The sequence below is a fragment of the Pyrgilauda ruficollis genome, unplaced genomic scaffold (assembly GCF_017590135.1).
Source record: "Pyrgilauda ruficollis isolate IOZ18807 unplaced genomic scaffold, ASM1759013v1 scaffold34, whole genome shotgun sequence".
Lineage (NCBI taxonomy): Eukaryota > Metazoa > Chordata > Aves > Passeriformes > Passeridae > Pyrgilauda > Pyrgilauda ruficollis.
This window is the reverse complement of record NW_024524822.1, coordinates 1334983-1358719: the sequence shown is the minus strand read 5'-3', so window position 1 is coordinate 1358719 and position 23737 is coordinate 1334983. Positions and strand designations below refer to the sequence as shown.

At 53.8% G+C, this 23737-nt stretch overlaps 1 protein-coding gene across 3 annotated transcripts; it reads left to right on the top strand.

Annotated features, from left to right (window-relative positions):
* On the top strand, positions 1-23737 carry LRSAM1 (leucine rich repeat and sterile alpha motif containing 1). Of its 3 annotated transcripts, XM_041475159.1 has the most exons (26): positions 6-317; positions 498-1349; positions 3212-3393; positions 3894-3950; positions 5450-5494; positions 5948-6025; positions 6826-6894; positions 7462-7546; positions 8710-8831; positions 9900-9990; positions 10842-10972; positions 11579-11608; positions 12194-12316; positions 12400-12539; positions 13086-13130; positions 14080-14150; positions 14734-14833; positions 15517-15604; positions 16218-16292; positions 17686-17766; positions 19622-19717; positions 20223-20321; positions 21350-21481; positions 21870-21951; positions 22116-22264; positions 22769-23737. In XM_041475159.1, exons 3-26 carry the CDS (start codon positions 3322-3324, stop codon positions 22892-22894), a joined length of 2187 nt encoding a protein of 728 aa, XP_041331093.1. In that variant the 5' UTR covers positions 6-317; positions 498-1349; positions 3212-3321; the 3' UTR covers positions 22895-23737. The 3 variants fall into 3 exon arrangements, with proteins under 3 accessions (XP_041331094.1, XP_041331093.1, XP_041331095.1); XM_041475160.1 differs by lacking the exon at positions 498-1349 and having other exon boundaries at positions 1-317; XM_041475161.1 differs by lacking the exon at positions 6-317 and having other exon boundaries at positions 332-1349.

Sequence of the window (23737 nt, the reverse complement as noted above, 5' to 3'; positions counted from 1 at the left end):
TGAGGCACTGGCAGGGGTTGCCCAGGGCACCGGTGGAGTCCCCATTCCCGGAGGTGTCCAAGGAAGGCCTGGCCGTGGCGCTCAGCGCTCTGCGCTGGGGACGAGGCGGGGATCAGTCCCGGGCTGGACTCGGTGATGCCGGGGGTCGTTCTCGGCCCGGACAATTCCGGAGTCCCGCGGCCGGGCTGGGTGGTCCTCCGGCCGCCAGGGGGCGCGGCGGGCAGAGCGGCAGGCGGGGCGGGGCGCTCCGGCCGCGCCGCTCGCTGGTGCCGCTGGTCACGTTACCCGGGGTGAGGCAGCGATGGCGGCACCGAGCGGTGAGCGGGGCTGGGCTGGGGGGACTCGCTGTGGGACACTGGCGCTGCGCCGGGCCGGCACCGGGCACCGCGCCTCGGGGGTGCTCCTCGGAAGGGCTCCGGAGCAGGCGGTGCCCGGAGCTGCGCGGTGTCCGCCGCAGAGCAGGCGCTGCCCTCGCTCACTATCGCTGCTCTCCCCAGGTGTCGGGCCGGTGCCCGAGGGCTGCGAGCCAAAATCCCGGCAGGGTCGACTCAGTCCTGCATCCTTCCGAGAGTCTGGGCCCTCGGGCACAGAACGGCGCTGTTCTGGATGAGGGAAGGGTAAAGAAGACGAGGAGCTTGGAAGCTGTGTGACCCTGGGAGGGGGACCCGCAGAGAGAAGAAGAGAAGAATAGTGATGGTGAAGGAAAGGAAGGACTGAGAGGCAGAGCTGGACTGGTGAAGATGCGGGGAGATTTGTTCCAGGGCAGGCTCAGGCTGTGTCAGGGGTGGCAGCTCCAGCACAGAGGGCAAACCATGCAGGACAGCGAGTTCCAGAGCTGCAGTTCAGCTGCTGCCTCCTCTGGGCCTGTCGGTGCCTGCAGGGCTGGTGCTGACAGCCTGTCAGACAGCCAGAGCAGCCTGTGCCAGGCTGGTGACACCTCTGTCCCCCAGGGCCAGGCAGCACCTGCAGGAGCCCACCCAGATCCCGGCCCTGGCTCACTGCTGCCTCACTGTGCTCCTGAGTGTGTTTTCCCAGACTAAATAAAACATCTCTTCTTTCCACACCCTTACCTTGTCTCGTTACAGTGCCCACATGGATTTATGGTGTCCAGAAGTTTTTGAAAACTGGAGCATTTTCCAGAGCTGTGTTGCTGTGTTTGAATTACAGCTGTTGTAAAATGAAGTGCTTGGTTTTATTTTGCTGTCATCACCCCAACAGCTGCAGATTGGGAAACACCCAGAAAACATTCTGTGCCCTTCCCAAGAGTGTGGCTGCTCCTCCTGGAGCTGATTCCTGCAGGGAGCAGGGGGATCAGGATTTGGTGTCCCTGGGTGCTCACTGCCTGCAGGGTGGGTGCTGGCCTGGGCACTTACAAGCAGTTCTTTCAGTAATTTAATAAATACAAATTACATCTTGTAATGGTCACATGCCAAGGGCCTTTTCCACTCCTGGCTGCTGAGTTTGATGTGTCTTCACTCAAGCAAATTTCCACTTTTGAAAGCTGTTCAATCCATTTACCAAATCTCTGATCCTTCATCTTGTGACCCCTGATATGATTCTTTTCCTGTTCACTGTCTGCCCTTCTTGTCTTTATCCATTTTCTTGGGTGAAAACTGATGATTTCCCACTGTCTCCATGACCAATGAATCCCTGGAATAGGGAAGGGTGAGGTGGGACAAGGGCATGCAGAAATGCTCAGCAGAGTTTTACATGGTCACCAATTCAAGGATATCTCGTTGCAGGCACCTTTGCTTCCACCTCCTATCTTGAAATCTCCTTTTGTTTGTGCCTCTGATGTCTTGCCCTTGATTCTGCCCTGCATTTCCCTGACAGCCAGCTTCCCTTCTTGCTCAGTCCTGGAGTTCCCCTGGGAGCTGGCTCTGAGCAGCACTTCAGTCATCTGAACAGGTTAAAGAGGCAGAAATTGGGATGGCAGGGAAGGAGCCATGGAACTGCTGGAGATGAGTTTGGAGCCAGCTCCTGCTGTGGCCCATGGCCTGTCCCAGTGAGTGCTGTGACAGCAGGACAGTGACCCAGGATGTCTCTGCCTCCTTGTTCCTGCAGTGAAAGGAAGAGGGATGAATTTTACTGAATTATTTTACCTTTACAGTGAGGATGTATCTCTGTAAAGATTTTACAGAGATTTTGGCAGAGCTCTCCCTGCTCAGGGAGCTCTCCTGGCTGGATCCTGTGAGTGCCTGCTCCTCAGGAGCCTTTGGGGCCAGTTTGCAGACACAGAGCTGGCAGAGAACCAGCATTTTATGTCAACACCTGAGCTCCACTGAGCCCTGAGTTAAGTGTAGCTGTGCCAGTTACTGCTCCACTGGTGAAGCAGTGCCTCTTTTGTGCTGATTTTTAATTGCTTAGGAATTTTAAGCAGTGTTTAAAAAACTCACTGCAAGTGTTTAGAATGTTTCTCCCTGTCTGGGGCTCGCTGTTGCCCTCCTGCTCTTCTCTAGCTCCCAGCCTTACCTCCCAGCCAGGTCCCTCTGGGTGCCCCTGTGAGCTGCAGCCCCAGCTCAGGCTCTTTCTGCTTTGCTCCTTTGTGCCCCCTGGTCCTATGCAGCCACAATAAATCCCTTTTTCTCCTTGATGCCGTTGCTCCGCTGGCCCCATCTCTTTTCCTGCACCCCACTGGAACCACCTCATTAGCAGCTGCTCTCTCCATTCCTTGTCCAGCCACAGCTTTCTGCCTTTCCCTCAAAATCTGCCAACAGCTCTTTTTCCTCCCCTGCTGGGTCAGAGCCCTGTCCCAGAGCTGCCTGGTGTCTGTTCCCTTCAGCCACCTGCACTCCTCATTCCACCTTTTGGTTTTTTCCTTCAGCCAACCTTTCCTCTCTCAGGTTCAACTTCTCCTCCCTCACACCTGAACCAGCTGGAATCCTTGCTCTCAGTTCTTTGTTATTGTGCCAGAATTGACTTTGAGTTTCAACAGTTTGGGTTTTATCCCTGGTACTTGATTTCTTGATACAGCTTTTTAATTTTTAATTCCTGGAGTGGACCCTGCATTTCTCTGATCCCTCAGCAGCCTTTCTTTGTGCCTATCCCAGACAACCAACCCTTCTCAGACCACAGCAGGGCTTGAGTGCCTCATGTTTGTACTTCCCTGTGCTGGAACTGCCTGTAGGATACAGCTAAACGAATACTTTTTTTTTATTTTTTTTTCATTACTAACACAATTATTTTCTTTTTAATTTTTCCCTCAACTTAGCTTCCAGTTCTGCAGCCAAGGCTCCCCAGCAAACACAGACCCCAGGATCCCTCAGCCTCTCTCTGCAGTGACCATCTGTGCCCTGGACAGAGGCAGGGTCAGGACTGAAGATGCCTCTCTTCTCCAGGAAGAAGAAACCCAGCGACGATGCTCGGAAGCGCCTCGAGTACCAAATGTGCCTGGTAAGCACTGCCAGGGTAATTTCTGTCCTCTGTGCCTGGGGAGGATCAGGTTGGATATTGGGACTTTTTTTCCTTGAAAATCATTGTCAGACATTTCAACAGAATACCCAGGACAGTGGTGGTGTCACCATCCCTGGCAGTGACCCAGAGGTGTGTAGAAGTGGCTTTGGGGACATGGGTGAGTGGTGTCTGTCCAGGTCCATTGCTGTTAGCAGCAGCATTGCATGGACTTGATTTGAACATGGAAAATACTTTGGAACAGAACCACAGAATCCCAGGCTGGTTTGGATGGAAGGGACCTTAAAGCCCATCCAGTGTCACCCGTGCCATGGCAGGGACACCTTTCCCTGTCCCAGGCTGCTCCAAGCCCTGTCCAGCCTGACCTTGGACACTGCCAGGGATGGGCAGTCCACAAAGTCTCTGGGGCTCTCTGGAATATAGCAAGAGGTGCTGTATTTCTGCATGGTCTGATTCTCTGGATGTATTTGTTCCCTCTGCAGGCAAAAGAAGCTGGTGCTGATGACACCCTTGACATATCCAGATGTGAGCTCTCAGAGGTATGTCCTCTCCAACTTCCAGTCTTCACTCACAGCTCTGATTCTCTGTCTGCTTCTTGGTACCAACTGTCAGATTTATTCTCATGCCTGTGAGCCTTGAGACAGAAATTTATGCTGGTCCACCTTTTCCTCTATCTCTTGAGCTCTGGCTTTCAGCTGGGGGCTTCTTCCCTGTTTTTTTTGGTGGGAGTTTGCCTGTTCTGTCTCATTCTTCAACACCGTTTCTGTCCTGGAATCCTTTAGAAGGGCAGAGTGGTTTCATACCCTCCACCAGTACCTTGTTTGACCCTAGTTTGGGACCTCATGGCTTAATTTTGCTGGTCCTGAGGGAACTGGTTTGCCAAAGGCTGAGTATTTCTAATCTTAGAGCTACACAGTCTGCCACCCATGCTTGTTTTTGTGTGTAGGTGAAAATCCCAGTCCTGTTTCCAAGTTGCTGGGTAAGGATGGAAGTCTCACTCCCAGCTTGGCTTCTTTTATAGCAACCAGCTAAATGAGAAACAATCTGTCTGCTGGTGTGTGGGCAGGCAGTGACAGAGTGCCAGGCACCCAGACACAGCTTTTCCTGCTGGCAGCCAGGCCAGCCTCAGGCAGAAACCCATTTCTATCTCACTTTTAATTTTTATTCCTTGTCTCATGCTTCCAAAATGTTGGTCCTGAATACAGGATGCCCTTGCCAAGCAAAGTGTGGAGATTTGACACCATCCTGGAGAAGAGAGGTGCCTGCTGTGCAGTGTGAAATGGCTCTGCTGAGACTTTGGGATGTTTTGTTCCAAGCTCAGGAGCCAACAGCAGCTCTGTGTGGGTTTGCAGGCTGTGTGGGACAGCCTGGGTGTGGCAGGGTGGCAGACAGAGAATCCACCCAGCCAGTTCCACTCAGGGCCACAGCTGATCTGGGATGCCTACCAGCTCCTTTTGGACCATAAAACTGTCTTGCTGTTTCATTTTCATTGCTGTTTCAATAAATGGAGTGAGACATCATTTTGGCTTTACAATTAACCATGGACAGGAGTCTGGCTGCTGCTGGTTCTGTGCTGCAGGGAAGGTCACAGTGCCCAGCTGTGTCTGGCAGGGACTGAACTGGCATCTTCTTGGTGTGCCTGTCCCTCCCCTGGCACATCAGGGACACTCTGTCCTGCCTGGTGCTCACTCTCTCTCAGCACACTGCAGTGTGGTCGTGAGGTTGCCAAACCACAGAATGCATTTCTGTGATGAGAAAGCTGAACCTTTGCCTGAGCTCATCTGCACAATGAGTATTAAATCACACAAGGCTTGAACTCCTGCCTAAGCCTCAGCCTGTTCTGTGGCACTGTTGTGTCATGGGGAGCCACTGGAAGCTGTTTAAATGGAAGCTTCCTGGGATGTACTGGGCCCAAATCAGAGGGCAGTGATTTTAAGTATCACTTTTATTTTCACTCAAGCTGTTCACACTTTACAGGTGGACAGTGTAGAACTGCTTAAAAGATAAGTCTGACATGACTATTTTTTATTGTTTTCAGGTTCCTTATGGGGCCTTTGCAACTTGCAAGGTCTTGCAAAAAAAGGTAATGTTGGAATCAGAAATTATTAAATAATTCTATTAATATGCTTAACTATAGTTGTCATTTTTCATATGACTGTGTGTGGTTGTTTTATGGTAGTCCAGAAGGAATTTTCTTGTCAGGAATTTGCCCACCTGTGTGATACCACATAGAGACCAGTTTGAGTCAGAATAATCCTGTCTGTGTTTTTTAAAGTTAACTTCTGCCTGGAAGGAACAGGTGGTTGTTCCTGTCTTAGCCCATCTAAGGGTATTTCTCAGGTGAGGAACTGGGCTCTGGTTTAGATCTCATGTAAAATGTTTGATCTTCTCTGACACTCCATTTCCTACTGCAATGTTTTATATGATACTGGATAAGATACTGAGCTCTTATACAGCCTCCCCAGTTCAATCCCAACAAAAGTGCTTGTTCTGGTGTCTCTTGTGTTTATGTGACCATGGGGTTTTTCCTCCCCAGGTGCTGATTATTCATACCAATAATCTGACATCCTTAGTTCCAAAGTCCTGCAGCCTCCTGAGTCTCATAACTGTGAAGGTAATTGTGATTCTTAACAGTTCAACTGCAGCCTATTTTCCTTGGATTTGAACTGCACTAAAACACACCAGCCCAAGTAAATCCCTTCTGGCTGGCTGGCTTTGCCAGGAATCAATACCAAGTGTGATACCTGCCTTTTCTGGGTTCAGCTCCCAGGCTGGCAGACAGCAGTCACTGAGTGGTTTGTGTCACATCACCATCAGTCCCACACTCATTTATCCCCTTCAGAATCCCACAGTTTCCCCCTCAGCAGCCTCACTGGTGGTGGTGGTCAGGCAGAGCTGGGTGTGTTGTGGGGTAGATCCATTTCTCCCCTGCTCTGGAGGGTCACAGGAATGGGAAGGAAACTGGTGATGGGTGTACAGGGCTATATCACCCTCGTGCTGGGATTCCCAAGAGGCAGAGTCATTTCAGCAGCTCCACATGGAGGGAGGGAGGTCTCCAGGTCTAGTCCCACCCTCTCCCTGCACTGCTGTTGGAATAGTTCAGCTTCCAAAGAGCAGTTCAGCTCACTGATCCTGCAGAAATTCCTTCTGCCATCCTAGTTCCAAGGGGATGATTTATCCAGTTGGCTCCTCCAGTTTTGTGGGACAGCTCCCTCAGTGTCACTGCTCTCCCTTGTCTCTTGTTTGTTACTGATGCCTGAGTTTCCAAAAGACCTCCAAGAATTAAGTACCCATGTCCCCTGGAAAAATTGAGCTGCTTTTCAAAGTCCCATTGGAAGCAAAGTAATTTTCGTTGTGAGATAATTCAGGGCTTTTGTTCCCAACCTTGTTTGGTGACATCATCTGCTTTTCCAGGTTCTGGATCTGCATGACAACCAGCTGGCATCACTTCCTGCTGATATTGGTCAGCTGACAGCTCTTCAGGTAAAAGATTTGAAGCTGTATTCCAGGTGTCTGTACAGGGCATGGAAAAAAGGAGGAAAGGAACAGGAGAAGAGCAGGAAAAGCCAGGCTTGGTTATGTTCTCCAGCTTGGTGCTGCCCAAGTGGCTCCCATAGCCATGCAGATGCTCTGAGCAAGCAGAGTCCTGCTGATCTCCCCAGACATTCAGGTTTTGCTGTTCTCCCTGGGGTGGTTATGTTGAGAACCCAGAGCAGTGTCTAAGGGCACACTCAGGGTCTCTCTGCTCAGGGGACAGCTTTAGGTGAGAGCTGGAGTTGGGGAGGGCTGCCCTGGACACTCCAATTCCCAGTTCCTGCATCTGGATCCAGCACCAGATGTTGGTGGTGATCAGAGTTTCTCACTGCCCTGGTAGCTTGGCACACCCTTTATCCAGGGCTGGTGTAAAATACACTTTTTTAACCCTGAAAGTGCTGTCTACAACCAGTATCCTTGGACAACCAGTTGTCCTGAAAGTCCCAGCAGCACAGATGTGTAGAAGACATGAGACTTGGATGAATATTTTGAATATCTTTTCTGTTAATACCTTAGGTCCTAAACCTTGAAAGGAATCTTTTAAAAAGCCTTCCACAATCTATAGGAGACCTTGCACAGCTCCAGGTTCTCAATGTGAAAGGTATGGAATGGGATTGCTCTGGGCAAAGCACATTTATTATCTGGTCATGGTGAGCTGCATTAGCAATTATTCCTTTCAATCAAGACAAGCACCATATGGTTTACACTCTGAATGCTGGGGAAGAACACAAGGAAGGTTTGAATCTAAATAGTTGGCAAGGCAGGAGAAATGATCTAAGCAGAAAATGTGTCAGCCTCAAACCTCAGCCTCCATAAAGCAAGCAGAGCACTCAGCCAGATAAACTGAATTATAGTTGAGTCCCCCAAGACCCAGAGCTGGCTCCTGTGAGCCTGTGTATCCCCACAGGTTTTCACAGAACAAGCACACCTCTTTTCCAGACTCCTGGACATTCTCCAGCTATGCAATGCCATAAATCTGGGAGGAGATTTAGTTACATGGAGCTGTTACTGAAACAGGGAAGGCAATGGAGGGTGAGGAGCTTGGAAGGGCAGCTCAGGTCATTGTCTGTCTGTCTGCAGCACCTGGGCTCTGAGCCTAGGGTGTGCAATCTCACACTCAGTCCTCTTCCTCCCATCCTTGGGACTTAGGCCAAGGGAAGAATGTTACAAATATTCTCCTGATAAAGAGCACAGATCCAGCCTGCAGCAGTGACCTCAGCTGAGAAGATCTGGATCCCAAATTGCCCTTGGTGGGCAGTGCCATCCTGTGGGTCCCTGTGTGACCTGGCACAGCCCCATCCCTGTGGAAATGAGCCGTATGTGTGGTTATGGAGTGATGTTGGAACAGATGAGCTTGCTGGCTCCTGGTTTGGGAAGGTTGGAAAAGGAGACCCAGGGGTGCCCTCATCACTCTGCACAGCTCCTGAAAGGTGCCTGTGCTCAGCTGGGGCTGGGCTCTTTCTCCAGGCAGCACTGACAGAACCAGAGCACACAGTCTCAAGCTGGGCCAAGGGAAATACATGTTGGATGTTAGCAAAAAGTTTTTTTACAGAAAGAGTGATAAAGTTCTGGAATGGCTGCCCAGGGAGGTGGTGGAGTCCCCATCCCTGGGTGTGTTTAACAAAGGCTGGATGTGGCACTGGGTGCCAGGGTTTAGTTGAGGGGTTGGGGCTGGGTTGGACTCGATGGTCTTGAAGGTCTCTTCCAACCCAGTCATTCTGTGACTTCTGTAGTTCCATGGTTTCTACCTTTCTGTCCCTGCAGGGAACAAGCTGAGGGCGCTGCCCGGGAGCGTGAGCGGCCTGCGGAGCCTGCGGGCTCTGGATGTCAGTGGGAACGAGCTGCAGGAGCTGCCCCGGGTGCTGGCCCACGCCCGCAGCCTGCAGGTACCCAGCCCTGGGCCAGCCCTTCCAGCTGCTTCCTCAGCTGGGAATAAATCCAGCCCACAAGGGGAATGATTTGTGTAGGGTCTGGGCAGGATGCGCTGCAGAGGATTGTAATAGGGCTGTTGACACTGTCCACAATGACTTTTATGTACTTGCTCTGGTCTTTTCTGATCATTTTTACCATTTAATCTGATAATTTTGCCATTTAATTCTGATCATTTTTTCATTTAATCATGACAAAAGTGATCCCCAGAGAGTGAACCCCTGGATTTTACCTGCCAGGGCTGTCTTTAAGAGTACAAACCATGCTTTTGTCATCCTGGCAGATCTCCAACTTGTTATCAGCTTTCATGTGTTTATGGCTCTCTGAAGTGCACATTCAGAATGGGAAAAGCAGCAAGATTTTTATGGATATGTTGCCTTCTGGCTGCCAAACCTGTCAGTACTAAATGGTGCAAGTGTGAGGCAACAGGGCTGGCTCAGACACCAGCAGGAAGGTGTGAATAAATGCTCTCCTATCTCACACACAACATTCTGCTTCTCATGAAGGACAGCCTCACTTCTCATGAGGACAGCCTGAGCTGAGGCATCTGTGCAGCTTTGCCCCTGTGCAAAGTGGTTCCTTTCTAGGCCTTCCTGCTCTGCCCTTCCCTACACAAGGCAGCATTGGGTCCATTCGTGGCCACAGCAGGACAGAACAAGTGGCTCTTCCCCTCATTCTTTATGGGACTCCTCTCCATGCCCTGGTATCACCCCCATTTCCATGCTGAACTCCTGACATGGAATAGGGAATGTCTGTAACTGAGAAGTGCTCTGATCTCTGGTACCTAAACAAGAAGTGCCAGTGCCTGCATGAGGGGAATGTTCAGTGAATGGCCGGCTCAGAAACTTCCAAATAACAGACAGTGGAGTTATCTCTGAAAGGTGCCAGACACCCAGTAGAGATTCAATACAGCCTCACGTTTGTGTTAGGATTTAGGGTAATATGAAGTAAGATTTTGGGGAGCTGCAAGGAGAACTGCAGCTGGACTCAGAATAACCTGGAGCTCTATTTGTTCTGTTTTGGAGACGCTGACCCTGGATGCCTCTGCCATGACCTACCCACCCCCTGACATCTGCAGTGCAGGTACAGAGGCCATCCAGCACTTCCTCTGCAAAGGTAAGCCAGGAGCACTGGGGTGTGCCCAGAGATGGCATTTCTGAAGGACAGACATGGTGTGGGCCCTGCTTGGGGTGGTTGGTGGCCCTGCACACCTGGTTACCTGTCTTTGTTGGCAAACAGCACACACCGAGTCCTTCCCTGAGCCCTGCCACACTGGAATGCAGAGTGGTTTGTTAAAAATCAGAGTGGCTGGGTCAGGTTTTCTCAGTGGCCATGAGAGGTCAGTGCACCTCCTGAGGTTATTTGGATTTCCTCCTATGGGAGGATTAGGCATTGTCCAGCTGTCACTGCCTTGGGACAAGGAGAGAGACTCAGGAGTCACTCAAGGTTCCTGCTGCCCTCATTTTCTCTGAGGAAGGACCTGGGCCCTGCAGGTTGTTTGGAGAATCATGAAAACAGATGGAGAACTCAAACTCACAGATAATATACTGGGAGTTTGTAGACACTGTGTTTAATACACACAGGGAGTTCTGGTGGAGGTTTTATGCAGGGGAAGTGCCTTGCCAGACATTGGGATATTTCCTGAAAAAACAGGACAGTCAGAACTTATTATAGTCTGGGCAGTAACATCAGCAGCCCTGCAGAAGTCACCAAGCCTGCACCTGTGTGCAGGATGTGTTTCTGTCTGAGCAGATCCTTGTCCTGGTGGGGCTGGAGTGGCCCCACCTTCCTCCCAGAGCTCCTTGTCCATCCTGCCTCAGCTGGAGGAGCCCTGCCAGGCACTCCTTGGGGTGTGGGCAGAGGGGGCACAGCTGGAAGCAGTCCCACACAGCAGCCAGCTCACAGCCATGGTGCCAAGGAGATCTCTGAGCCTCAAATGTTCTTATTTTGTGTCTGGTGCCTTGCAGAGTGTGGAATTGCGTACTACCCTCCCTCACAGTACCTGCTGCCCACGCTGGAGAGCGATGGAGGAGGAACTTCAGTGGATGGGGTGGACAGGACAGTGGAGAAGTACCTGGAGGAGGAGAGTGAGTGGCAGGTGAGGCTCCCCTGCACCAGGGGGTTTGGGATTTGTCTCTGTGCTCCACCAAAGCATCTCACAGCACTTGGCTCATCATCCCTCATCACCTTCCCCTCCACGAGTTGTGTCTTTTGAGATGGAGGGAGCAGCCAGGCACAGTGTGTGCAAGGGTGGCTCATCTCCTTCCTCAGCTGGGGCTGGTGTCACCATGCTTACTCCTGGAAGACACATCCCAAAGAACTGTCTCCATCCTTGAAAGCAGTGATGGAGCCAAGGGACAGGAGTGACAGGGGGACATGGAGTGTGCAGTGTGTTTTTGGGGGGACAGCAAACTGCAGAAGAACCTTGTGTTTCCAAGCCAAGTGCTGGACATGTTCAGCCCTACCTGGGAAAGGGGAGGCTGGGCCAATAATTGTGGTAGCTGTGCTAATTCCTGTGCTCTTTGGCAAGTGCAGAGTCAATGCCTTTGCCCCTGGAGAAGCCTGAGTGACTGGACTTGGGGCTTGTGTTCCTGTGCTTTTTGTTGATGTCTTCACTCACAGTTAGGGGAGGCTGTAATGTGGACTAATAATATCTACAAAAAAGTACTTCTGGGAATAAATGTCTCTTGATGTTACTTTTCAGAACAAATTCTTGGATTATGAGAAGAGGAAGGTAAGGATCAACTCCTGCAACTGCTTTGTCTGCAGCATGGGTCTGCTTCTGGTTTTTGTTTTCCATCTTTTTATTTTGTTTCTCATACCCCTTACCTGGCTACACTTTTAGTTTGTTCTTTTTGTTTCCCAGGTCTCTGTCTCTTCCCCTGTGCAAGGCTCACTTTGAAACAGCCAGAAGCTCCTTGCAGTTCCCCTTTTGCCTTTGGCTCCAGCTGCTCAGAGCTGGCTGCTTCCTTCAGACAAGGGAGTCCTGTGCCACGTGGAGCTGAACACAACCTGCATTTTGGGCTTCCCTGCATGTGTTTGTATTGGCTGGTTTGGTATCAGTCAATGCCCAGAGAATTCAGCTCCATAACATGAAAGAGTTTGGAGATTGTTATGAAGAGAGCAGCAGCTTCTGCTTCCCATTTTTGGGTTCCTGAGGAGAGAACATTCCCCTCCCCTAGACAAGCCTCCTGTTTGCCATTTAGCTTCCCTTCTTCTCTGCAAGGGTCTCCTGTCCCTTGCTTTACCTTTTTGCTAGAATATGTTCTTGCTGGGGAAGGAGATTCCTCTCATTCGTCTTTCTTCTGATTCCTCTCAGGAAAGAAAAACGCAGGAGAAGCTGGAATTTGAGCGGCGCCTGAACGTGGGGCAGCGAGAACAGGCCCTGCTGGTGCAGCAGCTCAACAGCCACAAGGATGAGATCCTGCAGACAGTGAGAGAGGTGGGTGTGCTGGGCAGGCCCTTCCAGGGCCCACTGCCTTCCCCAAACCCACCACCTTCTCCTGGTTTCCCTGCTCTGGGCAGGAGCAGCAGAGGCTGGAGCAGGGTCTGTCGAAGCACCAGCGCTGTTTGGAGGAGGAGAGGCTGAAGCTGCTGCAGCAGCTGAAGGACACAGAGCAGAGCATTGCCAGCCGGATCCAGAAGCTGCTGGAGGACAACCAGAGGTGGGGTCCCAGGGGGTTTTGCTCTGATTTTTTTTTTTTTGTCATGTTGTTTTGAGCAGTTCATTTCACCCCTGAGTGTTTCAGACCTGGTCAGGATCAAAGTCTGGAGGAGCTGCCTTCGCTCCTGGACTGCCAAAGACCCATTTAAAGCACATGGAATTTGCATCTTATAAAAACTGTTTCACAGATGTGTGAGGTTGGGATTTTGCAGTGCTATGGAAGAAATTTGAATTCTCATGGAAGGTGCAAATTTGAGGTGTTAAGGTGCCCCTGCCTGTGTCTGCTGGGTCTCCATGTGAGGTACTGCTGTTGGGAGGTGCCCAGCCTGCTGAAAGTGCTCTGCTGTGCATGACAGCAAAGTTGTTTTCTCTCAGGCACACGGGGGGATTGTTGGGGTTGTCCTGTGCAAGGCCTGGAGCTGGGTAAAGCTTTTGGGTCCCTTCCAAGTCAGGATTCGGTGACTCTGTGATTCTGCCCTCTGGGGGACCAGGATGTTCTACTCAGCTTGATGAAAACCTTTTCTTTTATCCTTTTTTTTTTTTTTAGGCAAAAACGAAGTTCAGACATTTTGAAGTCCTTGGAGAATGAGAGGTGAGCCTCTGTAACAAACTTGTCTGGAAAAGGGGTAAGAAGCTGGGAAGAGGCCTGGGAGCTTCCTTTCAGAGTCACAGTCTGAATACCCTAAGTCAGGTGAAGGTCATCTCATACCTGAAGCTGGTTGTGGTCACTGTTGGAGGCAAGACACTGGACTCAGTGTGCCTGGTCTTACCCAGTCTGGCACACCCACTCACAGGGTGATTTTACCTCTTTTTCATCTTTGAATGGGCCTAAATAATGAGTTTGGAAACAAAATTCTTTATTCCAATATGAAGGACCAGCAGAGATCCTCCATCTGCTGGCAAGCAAAGGGTGTTCAGGCTGGGAGGAGTAGGCGGGAAGCAAATCTGCCATTCAGCCAACATTCTGAGCTAACTGCCACCAAAAGTGACTGTCCCCAGCTCTGCCCTGCCTGTGAGCTGCTCCCTCCCTTCAGCCAGCTGTGCTGTGGCCAGTGAACTGGATGAACATCATCCAGTTATTTGTCAGACTGTTCCCCAGCCACACCAGCTCCTGACCTGGTAAATGGTGGGGGGAATGTGCTGGAACAAGGACAGGGGTGGTGGGGAGGGAGGCCAGGCTGCTGCCTGCAGTGGCACTGCTCACTTGGGCCAGCTGTGTAGGGCTCATCCAGCCTCAGCAGAAAGGAAAGGCAGGGAAGGGTCTGGCACTGTTTGGGGAGAGCATGTGCACGTTGTGTTGATGTTCTGTCTCTCAGAAAAATCAACTTCCCTGCCTAAAGCCACCATCTCCGTGGTTTTGAGCAAATGTTGTCTCCCATAAAACTTACAGGTTCTTCACCAAAAAATCACCAAGGCTTTGGTGCCTCTGATAAGCCCAGCTTTCCTGAGCAGGGTGAACCTGCCCAGCCTTGAGATTGAGCTGGGTGGGTAGAGGAAAAGGAATCTTCTGAAGGAGTGGCTGAATTGTTGTTTGTTGGCAGAATCAGGATGGAACAGCTGATGGCAATAACCCAGGAGGAGACGGAGCAGCTGCGCAGGAGGGAAGTGGCCTGTGAGTCCAGACAGGTCTTTGGGGAGATGAGGTGAAGGGGCACCAGGAGCAGCTGAGGGGGCTCAGCCTGGAGAAGAAGAGGCTCTGGGAGGATTTTCTTACTCTCTACAACTCCCTGAAACAAGGGTGTGTCCAAATGGGGGTCAGGCTCTGCTCCCAGGGAAGAAGGGACAAGAGAAGAGGAAATAGCCTCAAGTCCCCCCAAGACTGGCAGAGCCCAACTCCTCTCTGCTCTGGGACAGGGACAGGAGCCAGGGAACAGCTGGAGCTTGATCCTGGTGAGTTCCTTCCTACTTCCCAGGAGATTCTGTGATCTCAGGGTTGGTAGGCAGGGACTGGGCTTCTCTTAGCACTGAAGAGGTGCAGGCACAGGCAGAGTGGAGTTTGCTCAGCTCTTTTCCCAGTAAAGAACCACAGGTGGGTGGGTGGGTGTGCTCTGGAATCAGTGAAATGGGAAGAGCAAGAGCAATGAGAAAGGAGCCACTGCTGGTTGCAGTGACTGCAGCAGCAGTGGTGGTGAGTCCTGCTCTGCACACCCAGGCCAGGCAGGCACTGACAGCCCTTCTGTCCCCTCTGTCCCCAGCTGCCATGCAGCAGATGCTTGCTGAGACCTACAAGAACAAGCTCCTCCAAATGACCTCCGAGTCTCGTCGGCAGGACCTCGTCAGCCAGGCCTGCTCCAGGTACAGGGGGTGGTGCTGCTGTGAAATCCCTTTCTTTCAGCAGTGTAATTCCCATAAGTACACCAGGAACCCCTGGAGCTGCTGGAGTGCAGCAGGACAGCTGTAACTGCACAGGAAAGTGCAAATTAAACTGTCAGACTCCCTTAAATGAACCACCTTCTAATGACCACAATTTGCATGTTAATCACACTTTGGGGGAACTGTCACTTTTCTGCACTGTTTATTTTGCGTTATACATTCTGCTAAATATGGAGGATGGAGTTAGACCAGTTGTATTCCTGTTTCTTGAGTCCCTTCAGTGCCAAACTGTAGCCCAGAGCTGCTCCCCTCACCTCCCAGGCTGCCTCAAGGGTGCTGTGTGAGCATAAGTAGTACATGAGTGTTGCTGAGCATCCTGGCTCACTGTTTGCAACAAGATGCAAAATTTTAATCTGGCCATGTCTGGCACTGACCAAAAACAGCCTTTAAGTCTGTGACCTGCTCAACAGGGCCACAGGAGCCTGTGGTGCAGGTTTGGTTTGGGTGTAGGGAAGGAGGTGTTAAATTTGTGGCCTTCAGCTGTGCAGTGCCACGGTTCTTCCCCCACTCAGTAAGAAATTCCTCCTCCTGCATTCCCCATTGCCTGCTTCTCCTCTGAGTCCCAGACCCAGCATTAACTCCATGGCACATCCATCTCCTTGCAGCCTAGCTGAGATGGATCAGAAGTTCCAGCAAATCCTGGCTTGGCAGCAGCTGGATCAGAACAAAGCTGTCAGTCAGATCTTGCAGCAGGTAGGCAAAGGAGCAAACTGGTCATAGGGGATGGAGGGAGAGCAGGATCCAGGGTCACAGGAGCAGCAGTGGCTGGGCTGCATGCAGAAGTGATTTTATTTAACATGCTAAACTTTGGAAATATCTGTTATTCTGACAAACTAATTTGGGTGGTTGAAAAAAAATTATTTTTTATCTAGACAGCAAATTTTCAGAAAAGACAGAAGCACAGACCATGGGAAGCAAAACTGACACAATGATTAAGAGGGGATTTTGAGACAGAAGTCCTGTCTTTTGGGAGGTTTCCTGGGGCACTTGGGACAAGCATTTTCAAAGTTTGTTCTATGAACTGCTGGGCAGCTGTGCCCTGCAACACAGCCTGGCTAATCAGTGCTGCTGAGAAGGAGAGGTGAGGTCACACAGAGCATTCCAGATGAATGTTTGAATTAATATATCTCTGTGTGTCTCCAGGGTGGGCTTTACCTGTTGGGCTCTCAGCTGTGTTTCAGGACATTGTTGCTCAGAGCAAGCACCACTCAGGGACTTGTACCTGAGTCCCTGCAAGGCTGCAGCTTCTGAGCCCATCAGCAACTGCACCAACCACCTCACTAAGCAGGATTTTGCCTGTCCTCAGATTGAGATGCAGAAAACTGCCTTTGAAGCTCTCCAGGTGAAGAAGGATCTTATGCACAGGCAGATCAGGAACCAGGTGAGTCAGCAACAGAGGAAAGAACAACCAGCTCCTCAGCTCATCCTGCTGTTTGGTGAGACCCTGGGAGGAAGAACAAAGTGCTGTGAGCACAGAGCAGGGTCTGAGGACATGGAGAGCTCTGGTGCTGCTGAGAGCTCTGGAACAGAGAGTTAGACAGTTACATTCCAGTCTCCCAGCTCTGAAGGAGGCAGTGTCAAAGCAGGTTTTAGATTCCTGGAGGTGGTGGCATTGCCACTCCTTCAGTCACCTGCACTGGCTCCGGGGGTGATCTGCAGTTGCACCTCTGATTTCCTTCAGGCTGCTGCTTCCACATGAGCCCACTGCATCTCCATCCAGCACATCAGAGCTGCACCTTAAGCCATCCATTCACCTTTTCTTTCCCATTCTCAGCCTGCCTTTCTGAGCTCCATTCCACAGAAGGTGCAGTGATGTAGTTGGGGGGAAGAGCAAGAGCTGGTGGAGAAAGTAGTGGTGAATGATGCAGGATGATTGGAAAGTGGCAGGGGATGATGCAGGAAGGTGGGAAGGCAGCAGTGGTGCATGCAGGAAGGAGGGTTGCTGGTTTCTGACACAGTGCTCCAGAATTTTCCTTCTCCTGATCTGTCACAGAAGAAAAGTCTCAGTTCAGGATTTGGTGGATAAACTTGAGGGCTTGGATATTTTGAGTGCCCCAGTGACCAGTCTCTGCTGGAAGCCTGTGACCTGTCTGGCAGCTCCCCATCATTGCCTGACTTCACCATGAAGGCCCTGACTTTTGCTCCCTCTGTCTCTGTGAACAAAGGGAGTTTGTTCCTCGATGCCAAGGCTGGACCTTTCACCCTTGGGCCCCTCCCACCCCGTGCTGCAGGGGCAGAGCCCTGGGGTCAGCAGGAGCAGCGTGGCCTGGGGACAGTTGGTGGCCTGACAGAGGGGTGAGCTGGGCTCTCATCTTGGCTTTGCTGTGGGACCTTGGGCAACTCACTTCACCTCTCTGTGTCTCAGTTGCCCCACCTGAAAGAACTGAAAGTTCTGGGATTGCTGGAGCACCTGGAAACCAGGGCACTGTCCTGGAGTTCAGGAGTCTGAGGTTTGAGCTGTGCTGCTGGGAGGGCCTTGGCTCTGCATTCCAGAGTGGCTGCAAAAGGTTTGGGTGCACAAACTGATTGCAGTGTGAGGTTCCAGACTTGAGCAGAAGGTGCTCAGAGTAGAGAGACAGTTGGAGTGGGGGGACACAGCTCCTCAGGTAAAAGAAGAGGGACCCTCAGCACACACATCACCAAAGGGCACAAGCAGGTCCCCCCAACCTCTGGGTGCTCTGCAGTGCTGCTCTTCCCAGTCAGACCTCATTTTAAAAGAGCATAAATTAAAGCCATTTTAAATGTCAGTAAAAAATGTTTCATCTTCTGTTTAGATTAAATTAATAGAAACAGAGTTATTGCAGCTGACACAGCTGGAGTTAAAGAGGCAAGAACTGGACACAGAGATGCTGCAGGTATGTGGGGCTCTGGGGCTGCCCCCCACCCTCCCTGCTCTGGAATTGCTCCACCTGCTTCCCTTGCTCCTGGCACTTTCCAGATGGTTTTATGCTCAGTCAGAAGGTTCTTCTGCACAGGACACACCAACCCCTGTGTGTCCTGGGAATGTGGGACATCACTGCTGCTCCTAAACGTCCCCAGGCGTTCTCAGCAGAGAGACAGAGGAGCCCTGATAGGGATGGGCAGTTCCAGGTGTGCTGGGTGGGGAAGGATTTTGCAATCCAGTTGTTTGCTGTCCCAAAAACACTTGCCTGCTGTGCATTGCATGTCCTCTTGCATTGTGTTGTGTTTTGGTTTTGACATCATCAGCAATCACACATTTGAGGAATGCCAGGTTTAGCTTCAGCAGCTTGGCTTTAAATTTTGTTTTGTGATGATTTGCATCAGTTGTTTTCTTCTGTGTGCCATGTGCCAGGTCAGGTCACCTGTTTAGTCAGCCCAAAATCAGTGGCAAACAGCCAGGGCAGCCACAGAGCAGTGGTAAGTGCTGGCTTCAGGCAGCAGTGCCTCCCAGCCCTGTCCTGGATCCTTCAGGTGTCAGGTTTGGGTTGTGCTACCTGGACTCACTCAGCTCCTCTGTGTCACTCTGTGGTGTTGGAGGGCAGAGGGTGGGGACCACTCACAGTTCATGCAGGGCAGACCAGGTGTGACCTGGTGAGCACAGGAGCTGCAGGGCAGTGCAGGAAACAGGGCTCTGCCCTGCAGATTCTGCACCAGGAGCTGAGGAACGAGGCCTGAATGCCTGCATCTGCCTGGATCCCCCTGCCCTTGGTGCTGTGCCCCCCAGAGGGTCCCTGCTGGGGCTGGAGCAGCTCCTCCTGTCATCTGTTGTCCCTCTCCCTCCGTGGAGGTGGGGCTGATGCTTCCTGCCTCTGTCAGGGCAAGGCAGCTCTGGTCACCTGGAGGTGGGGCTGGCCTGGGAGGGGCAGCTGTTCCTCTGCAGGGGCCTTGTTCCTGTGCAGGGTCCAGGTGCTGATCCCAGGCTGGACAGGCCTTGCAGCCCCCTGGGACAGTGGAAGGTGTCCCTGCCCATGGTAAGGGGTGGGACGAGATGGGTTTTAAGGTCCCTTCCAACCAAACTAGTCTGTGATTCTGTGATCAATGAAGGTTTTCCCAAACTTCAGGGTGTAACAGAATTCTTGTCCCTCTGTCCACTGGCATCTGAAGTCCTTGTGGCTGGTGACCACTGGCCTCTGCTCAGATCTGGGTGAGCTGGGACCAAAGCTGCAGACATGCCACATGATGGGACATTCCTGAGCCACTTAACTCTCCACTGCCAAGGAGTGGCTGGAGGGACACCTGGCCTTGCCCTGGTGTGCTTGGGATGAGACCCCAGGGAAAGGAAGCATCCCAAAGGCAAGGGGATTTCACCTGTCCTGTTTACCTGCAGGATTCCAGACCTACTTTCAGGTGGTCTTTTCTCAGTTGGACAGGGCTTGGAGCAGCCTGGGACAGTGGAAGGTGTCCCTGCCCGTGGCAGGGGTGGCACTGGATGAGCTTTAAGGTCCCTTCCAGCCCAAACCAGTCTAAGAGTCCATGATTCTAAGGAGGGGTACCATGAATACTTTTGGCTGAACTCCTCTGCAGGGAGGAGGAGCTGCTGCAGCCAGGGTGGGCTGGGGCTGGCAGAGGAGTGCAGGGCTGAGGGGGCAGGGTCAGCTGGTTCTGCTCTGCCAGTGCTAGGAGAGGATCTGAGCTGTGGGCACAGGGATTGCACAGCATGGGGACTGGTGTGGGTCTGGCAGGGGCTTTGCTGGGAGCAGAGGGTGGCAGCAGTGTGGGGCTGTGGCTGCCAGAGCTCTCCTGTTGCAGGAGGTGGTCACGGAGCAGCGCCGGGCGCTCGGCTGCCTCCTGCAGCAGCTGCTCAAGGAGAAGAAGCAAAGGGAGGAAGAACTGCAACAAATCCTGGTAATGAAGCCCCTCATGGAGTGCTGTGGGTGAGGCAGCATTTGGGTTGGCTGCAGGAAGAGTCCATGGCTCAGTGTGGGAGTGAAGGGGAGCAGAGCAGGGCTGTGTCCAGGTCCAGAAGCCAATTTAGCCCCAGGAAATGCTAATGTCAACCTGGGGGGCACAGCAGCACTGCCTGGTGCAGCATGGGCACCATCATCACCCCCAGTGACCCTGCTGGGCAGGGAGTGGTCAGCAGGATGAGCACAAGGGATGGGAGTTGTGGTCTTGCAACCCTGAAGATCTCCAGGCTCTCCTGAGCCTCAGGAGACCAGGCCACAGGGCCTGGGGCAAAGGGAGCATGGAGATGCACAGCCCTGTGTGGGGTCAAAGTGGGGCCAGCCTGCAGGAACCAGAAATCCCCTTAGACAGTTTCACAGTGCTCTGGCTGGGCCCTGCACACCCATCCCTGAGCCCTTCTGGCCATTTTCCCTCGGGCTGCTAAATTAATGAGTTTGTTTTTCAGCTGGAAATGGAGGCAAAGAGTGAAACCAAGCAGGAGAACTACTGGCTGATCCAGTACCAGCGCCTGCTGAACCAGAAGCCCCTCTCCCTGAAACTCCAGGTGCTGCTGCTGTTCCTCCTCCCACTGTGGCTCTGCTTTGCTCTGGGGGGAGCGAGGACAGTCCCCTGAGCTAAGGCTGGGAGCAGGTCACAGACCCCTCACACAGATCCAGTGCTGCCCATGGTGCTCTGAGCTCCCTCATTCCTGCCGGAGGATGGAGCTGCCCGGGTCCCTGTGGAGCCAACACTTCAGCTGTTCCCAGCAGGAACTGCTGTGTCAGCCCCAGACTGCTGGTCAGGAACAGAAAACTCTTGAGTACCTTCCAGGCAGGGCTTCTTGTTCCAGCTGAGCACCCAAAGGGCTCTGCTTGGCTCCCCAAATTCCCCTTCAAGCACGACTGAGTGCAGGAACTCCTGTCCATTCCTGCCCCTGATGGCCTGAGCCAGAGCTTTATGCTGGTGAAATCCCCTCAGGGTGGGCAAAAGGAGACAGATCTGAGCTCTGCCTGTGCTGCAGATTGGCTTGAGCTGGCAAAGCAGGGGCTGCAGCAGACATGGATTGCCACAGGCATTGTTTCATGTGTGAGGGGAGCGCCCTGGGGGCTGCAGCTCCCATCTCTGCTCTGGGACAGGGACAGGAGCCAGGGCACGGCTGGGGCTGGGCCAGGGCAGCTCAGGCTGGAGCTCAGGGCAAGGTTCTTCCCCCAGAGGGTGCTGGCACTGCCCAGGCTCCCCAGGGAATGGGCACGGCCCCGAGGCTGCCAGAGCTCCAGGAGCCTTTGGACAGCGCTGCCAGGGATGCCCAGGGTGGGCTTGTTGGGGGGTCTGGGCAGGGACAGGGGCTGGGCTGGGTGATCCTGGTGGGTCCCTTCCTGCTCAGGGTATTCAATGATTCCCAAACTCAACATTTTGAACTGTGCCCATAAAACACCTGGGGCCAGAGCTGCTCCAGCTGTTGGGCTTCCAGGCTTTGGTGTGTTTGGGGTGTGGCACAGCTGGAGCAGGGCAGGCCAGGGATGAGCACAGCCCCAGCCCTGCTGCTGCCTGGCCCCAGGGGCACAGTCTGGGAGCTCATTCCATGTTTTGCAGGAGAAGGGTTTGGAGCAGCAGCTGGTGACCCTGCTGCTGGAGCTCTCTGCTGAGCAGTACCTGCCACTCTTCGCTCACCACCGAATATCCCTGGAAACGCTTGGCACCATGAGTGCCAGTGACCTGGAGAAGGTAGGAGACAGCAGAGCCACAGTGTGGGACAGCACCAGCAGGGATTGTCCCTGTCCCTGCTCAGAATCCGGCTGTGCCTGGCAGGTCTGGCTGGTGCTCTGCTGTGTCACCTCCCCACAGGGACAGGGGCCTGTGCTGCTCTGCCCGTCCCTGTGGGCCAGTGGCTCTTCCAGAGACCTGTAGGGTGAGCTGCAGCCTGGCTCCATCTTCCAACATCCTCCAGATGCTCTCTGTAGTAGAAATAGCACCAAGAAATTCCTGGTGCCTGGCAGAGGGGCTTTCCTCAGCATGGCCACATCTTGCCAGCAATGCCCAGGAGTTTTCACTGTCCCCTTGGGGACATCAGCTGCTGTCCCTCTGGGGCCAACACCCTCCTCTTGCCCCACAGCTCGGTGTGACAGAGGCTGGTCTGCAGCGTGCCATCCTCAGGCGGGCTCAGGAGATCCTGGCTGTGGCCACGACCATCCCAGGTACCTCCCATTCTTTTCTGCTACATTTTACTCTCAGCAGGTACCTGAGCCTGGAGCAGGGAGCTCTGTAGGCCAGACACCTCCTGCGGGTGTGCGAGGAGGGCAGGCAGGGCTGCGGGGGGCGATGGGCAGCGCTCAGGGCACTCAGCTGGCTGCGCTTGCAGAGCTGCGGAGGGCAGAGGACAGCGAGGTTCCCGCGGGCCCAGAGCCCAGCGCTCCCCCGGAGGAGCCCCCGGGCCCCGCGGCCCCCACGGCCCCAGCGCTGCAGTGGGACGAGAAGAAGTCGGAGTGCGTTGTGTGCATGGAGCAGGAGGTGAGACCCGCACCGCCCGGGGCTGAAGCAGGGAGCGGAGGGAGGGCGGGATCCAGCGCAGCCCCAGCTCTGCCCGGCCCTGGCAATGCCCGGCTGCTCATCCCGCCAGCGCCCGGGCACAGCCGGGCTGGGCATCACAGCGGGGATGGGGGGAGAGGAGGGCAGGGCAGGGCAGGGCAGGGACGGACAGGGCTCCGTGCGGGCTTGGGCAGGAGCTCGCTGAGCTCCCCCTCCGGCCGTGGGCAGCGCTCACGGGGCTGCTCAGCTCAGCCCAGCTCAGCCCCCGCCGTGTCCCGCCCCGTGTCCCTTGGTGTCCCGCCCCGTGTCCCATCGCGCTCCTGCTCGGCACAGCCCAGGCCCCGCACACCCAGGGGGGACGGAGATCGGGGTGCGGGGCTCTGCCCCCACGCTGAGACCCCGCGGGTGATCCCCAGCTCCCCCATGCTGGGAGCGGTGTTCAGGGACAGCAGCACTCTCCGCGTCTGCTCTTTGTCTCTCCCGCAGCCCCAGATGATTTTCCTGCCCTGTGGCCACGTCTGCTGCTGCCAGGGCTGCTGCGAGCGGCTGCACTCGTGTCCCCTGTGCCGCCAGGACATCGCCCAGCGCGTCCGCATCTTCCACAGCGCCTAGGCCGGCCCGGCGGGCCCCGGCCCGCTCCCGGGCTGTCCCCGCTGCCGCTCACGCCCCCGTGAACAGCGCCTCGGCAGCACGGCCAGCGCTGCCCTCCCCGCGCTGCCTGTGCCCGGGAGCCTCTGCATCCTCCCAGCTCCCCGGTGGCTTCTCAGCCCCAGCTGGGGCTCTTCAATGAATCCCTTCTGCCGCCCACCCGCCCTGCGTCCCCGTGCCTGGGTGACAAACCGGGCGCAGCTGTGGCTCCTCCTCTCTGGCAGAGCTGTTTGCTGTCAGAAGGGCCCCTGGGGGATCACAGGGACACGGGGAATGCTTCCAGCAGTGCTGCGCGGAGGGGGGGGGGGAAATTTCCCGTGGGAGCATTCGGTCAGGACGTGTTGTTCTTCGTGTGCTGACACTGCCGTGCACCTCTGTCATGCCAAAGGTCTGGGGCTTCTGCTCTGGAGCCCCGCAGGAGCGTGTCTGGGTCTGCAGCCTCAGGCAGGCAGAGCCAGGAGCTCCCCAGCCCCCAGTTCCTGCTCCTGCAAGGGGAGAGAGCAACACCCCCAGGACTGGAGGGACCTGCCCTGGCCAGAGGAGCCCAGTGGGGTCCTTATCCACAGATCAGGTAGGGAGCAGAAAGTGCTGCTGCCACTGGACAGCACTGGGGCAGGGCTGGGGCTGTGCCCAGCTCAGGACCACGGTGCCTCTGCACTGGGGTGTGGGGACTGCTCCATTTTCATTGATCAGTAACAATTCCTGTCTGTCCCTCGGCTCTTGACTGAAATATAAAAATGCTGCCACGAGCCCAGTCCCACCACCGCCTTCCCCAGGAGCAGCCATTAAACTGCAGCTGGTTTCTGC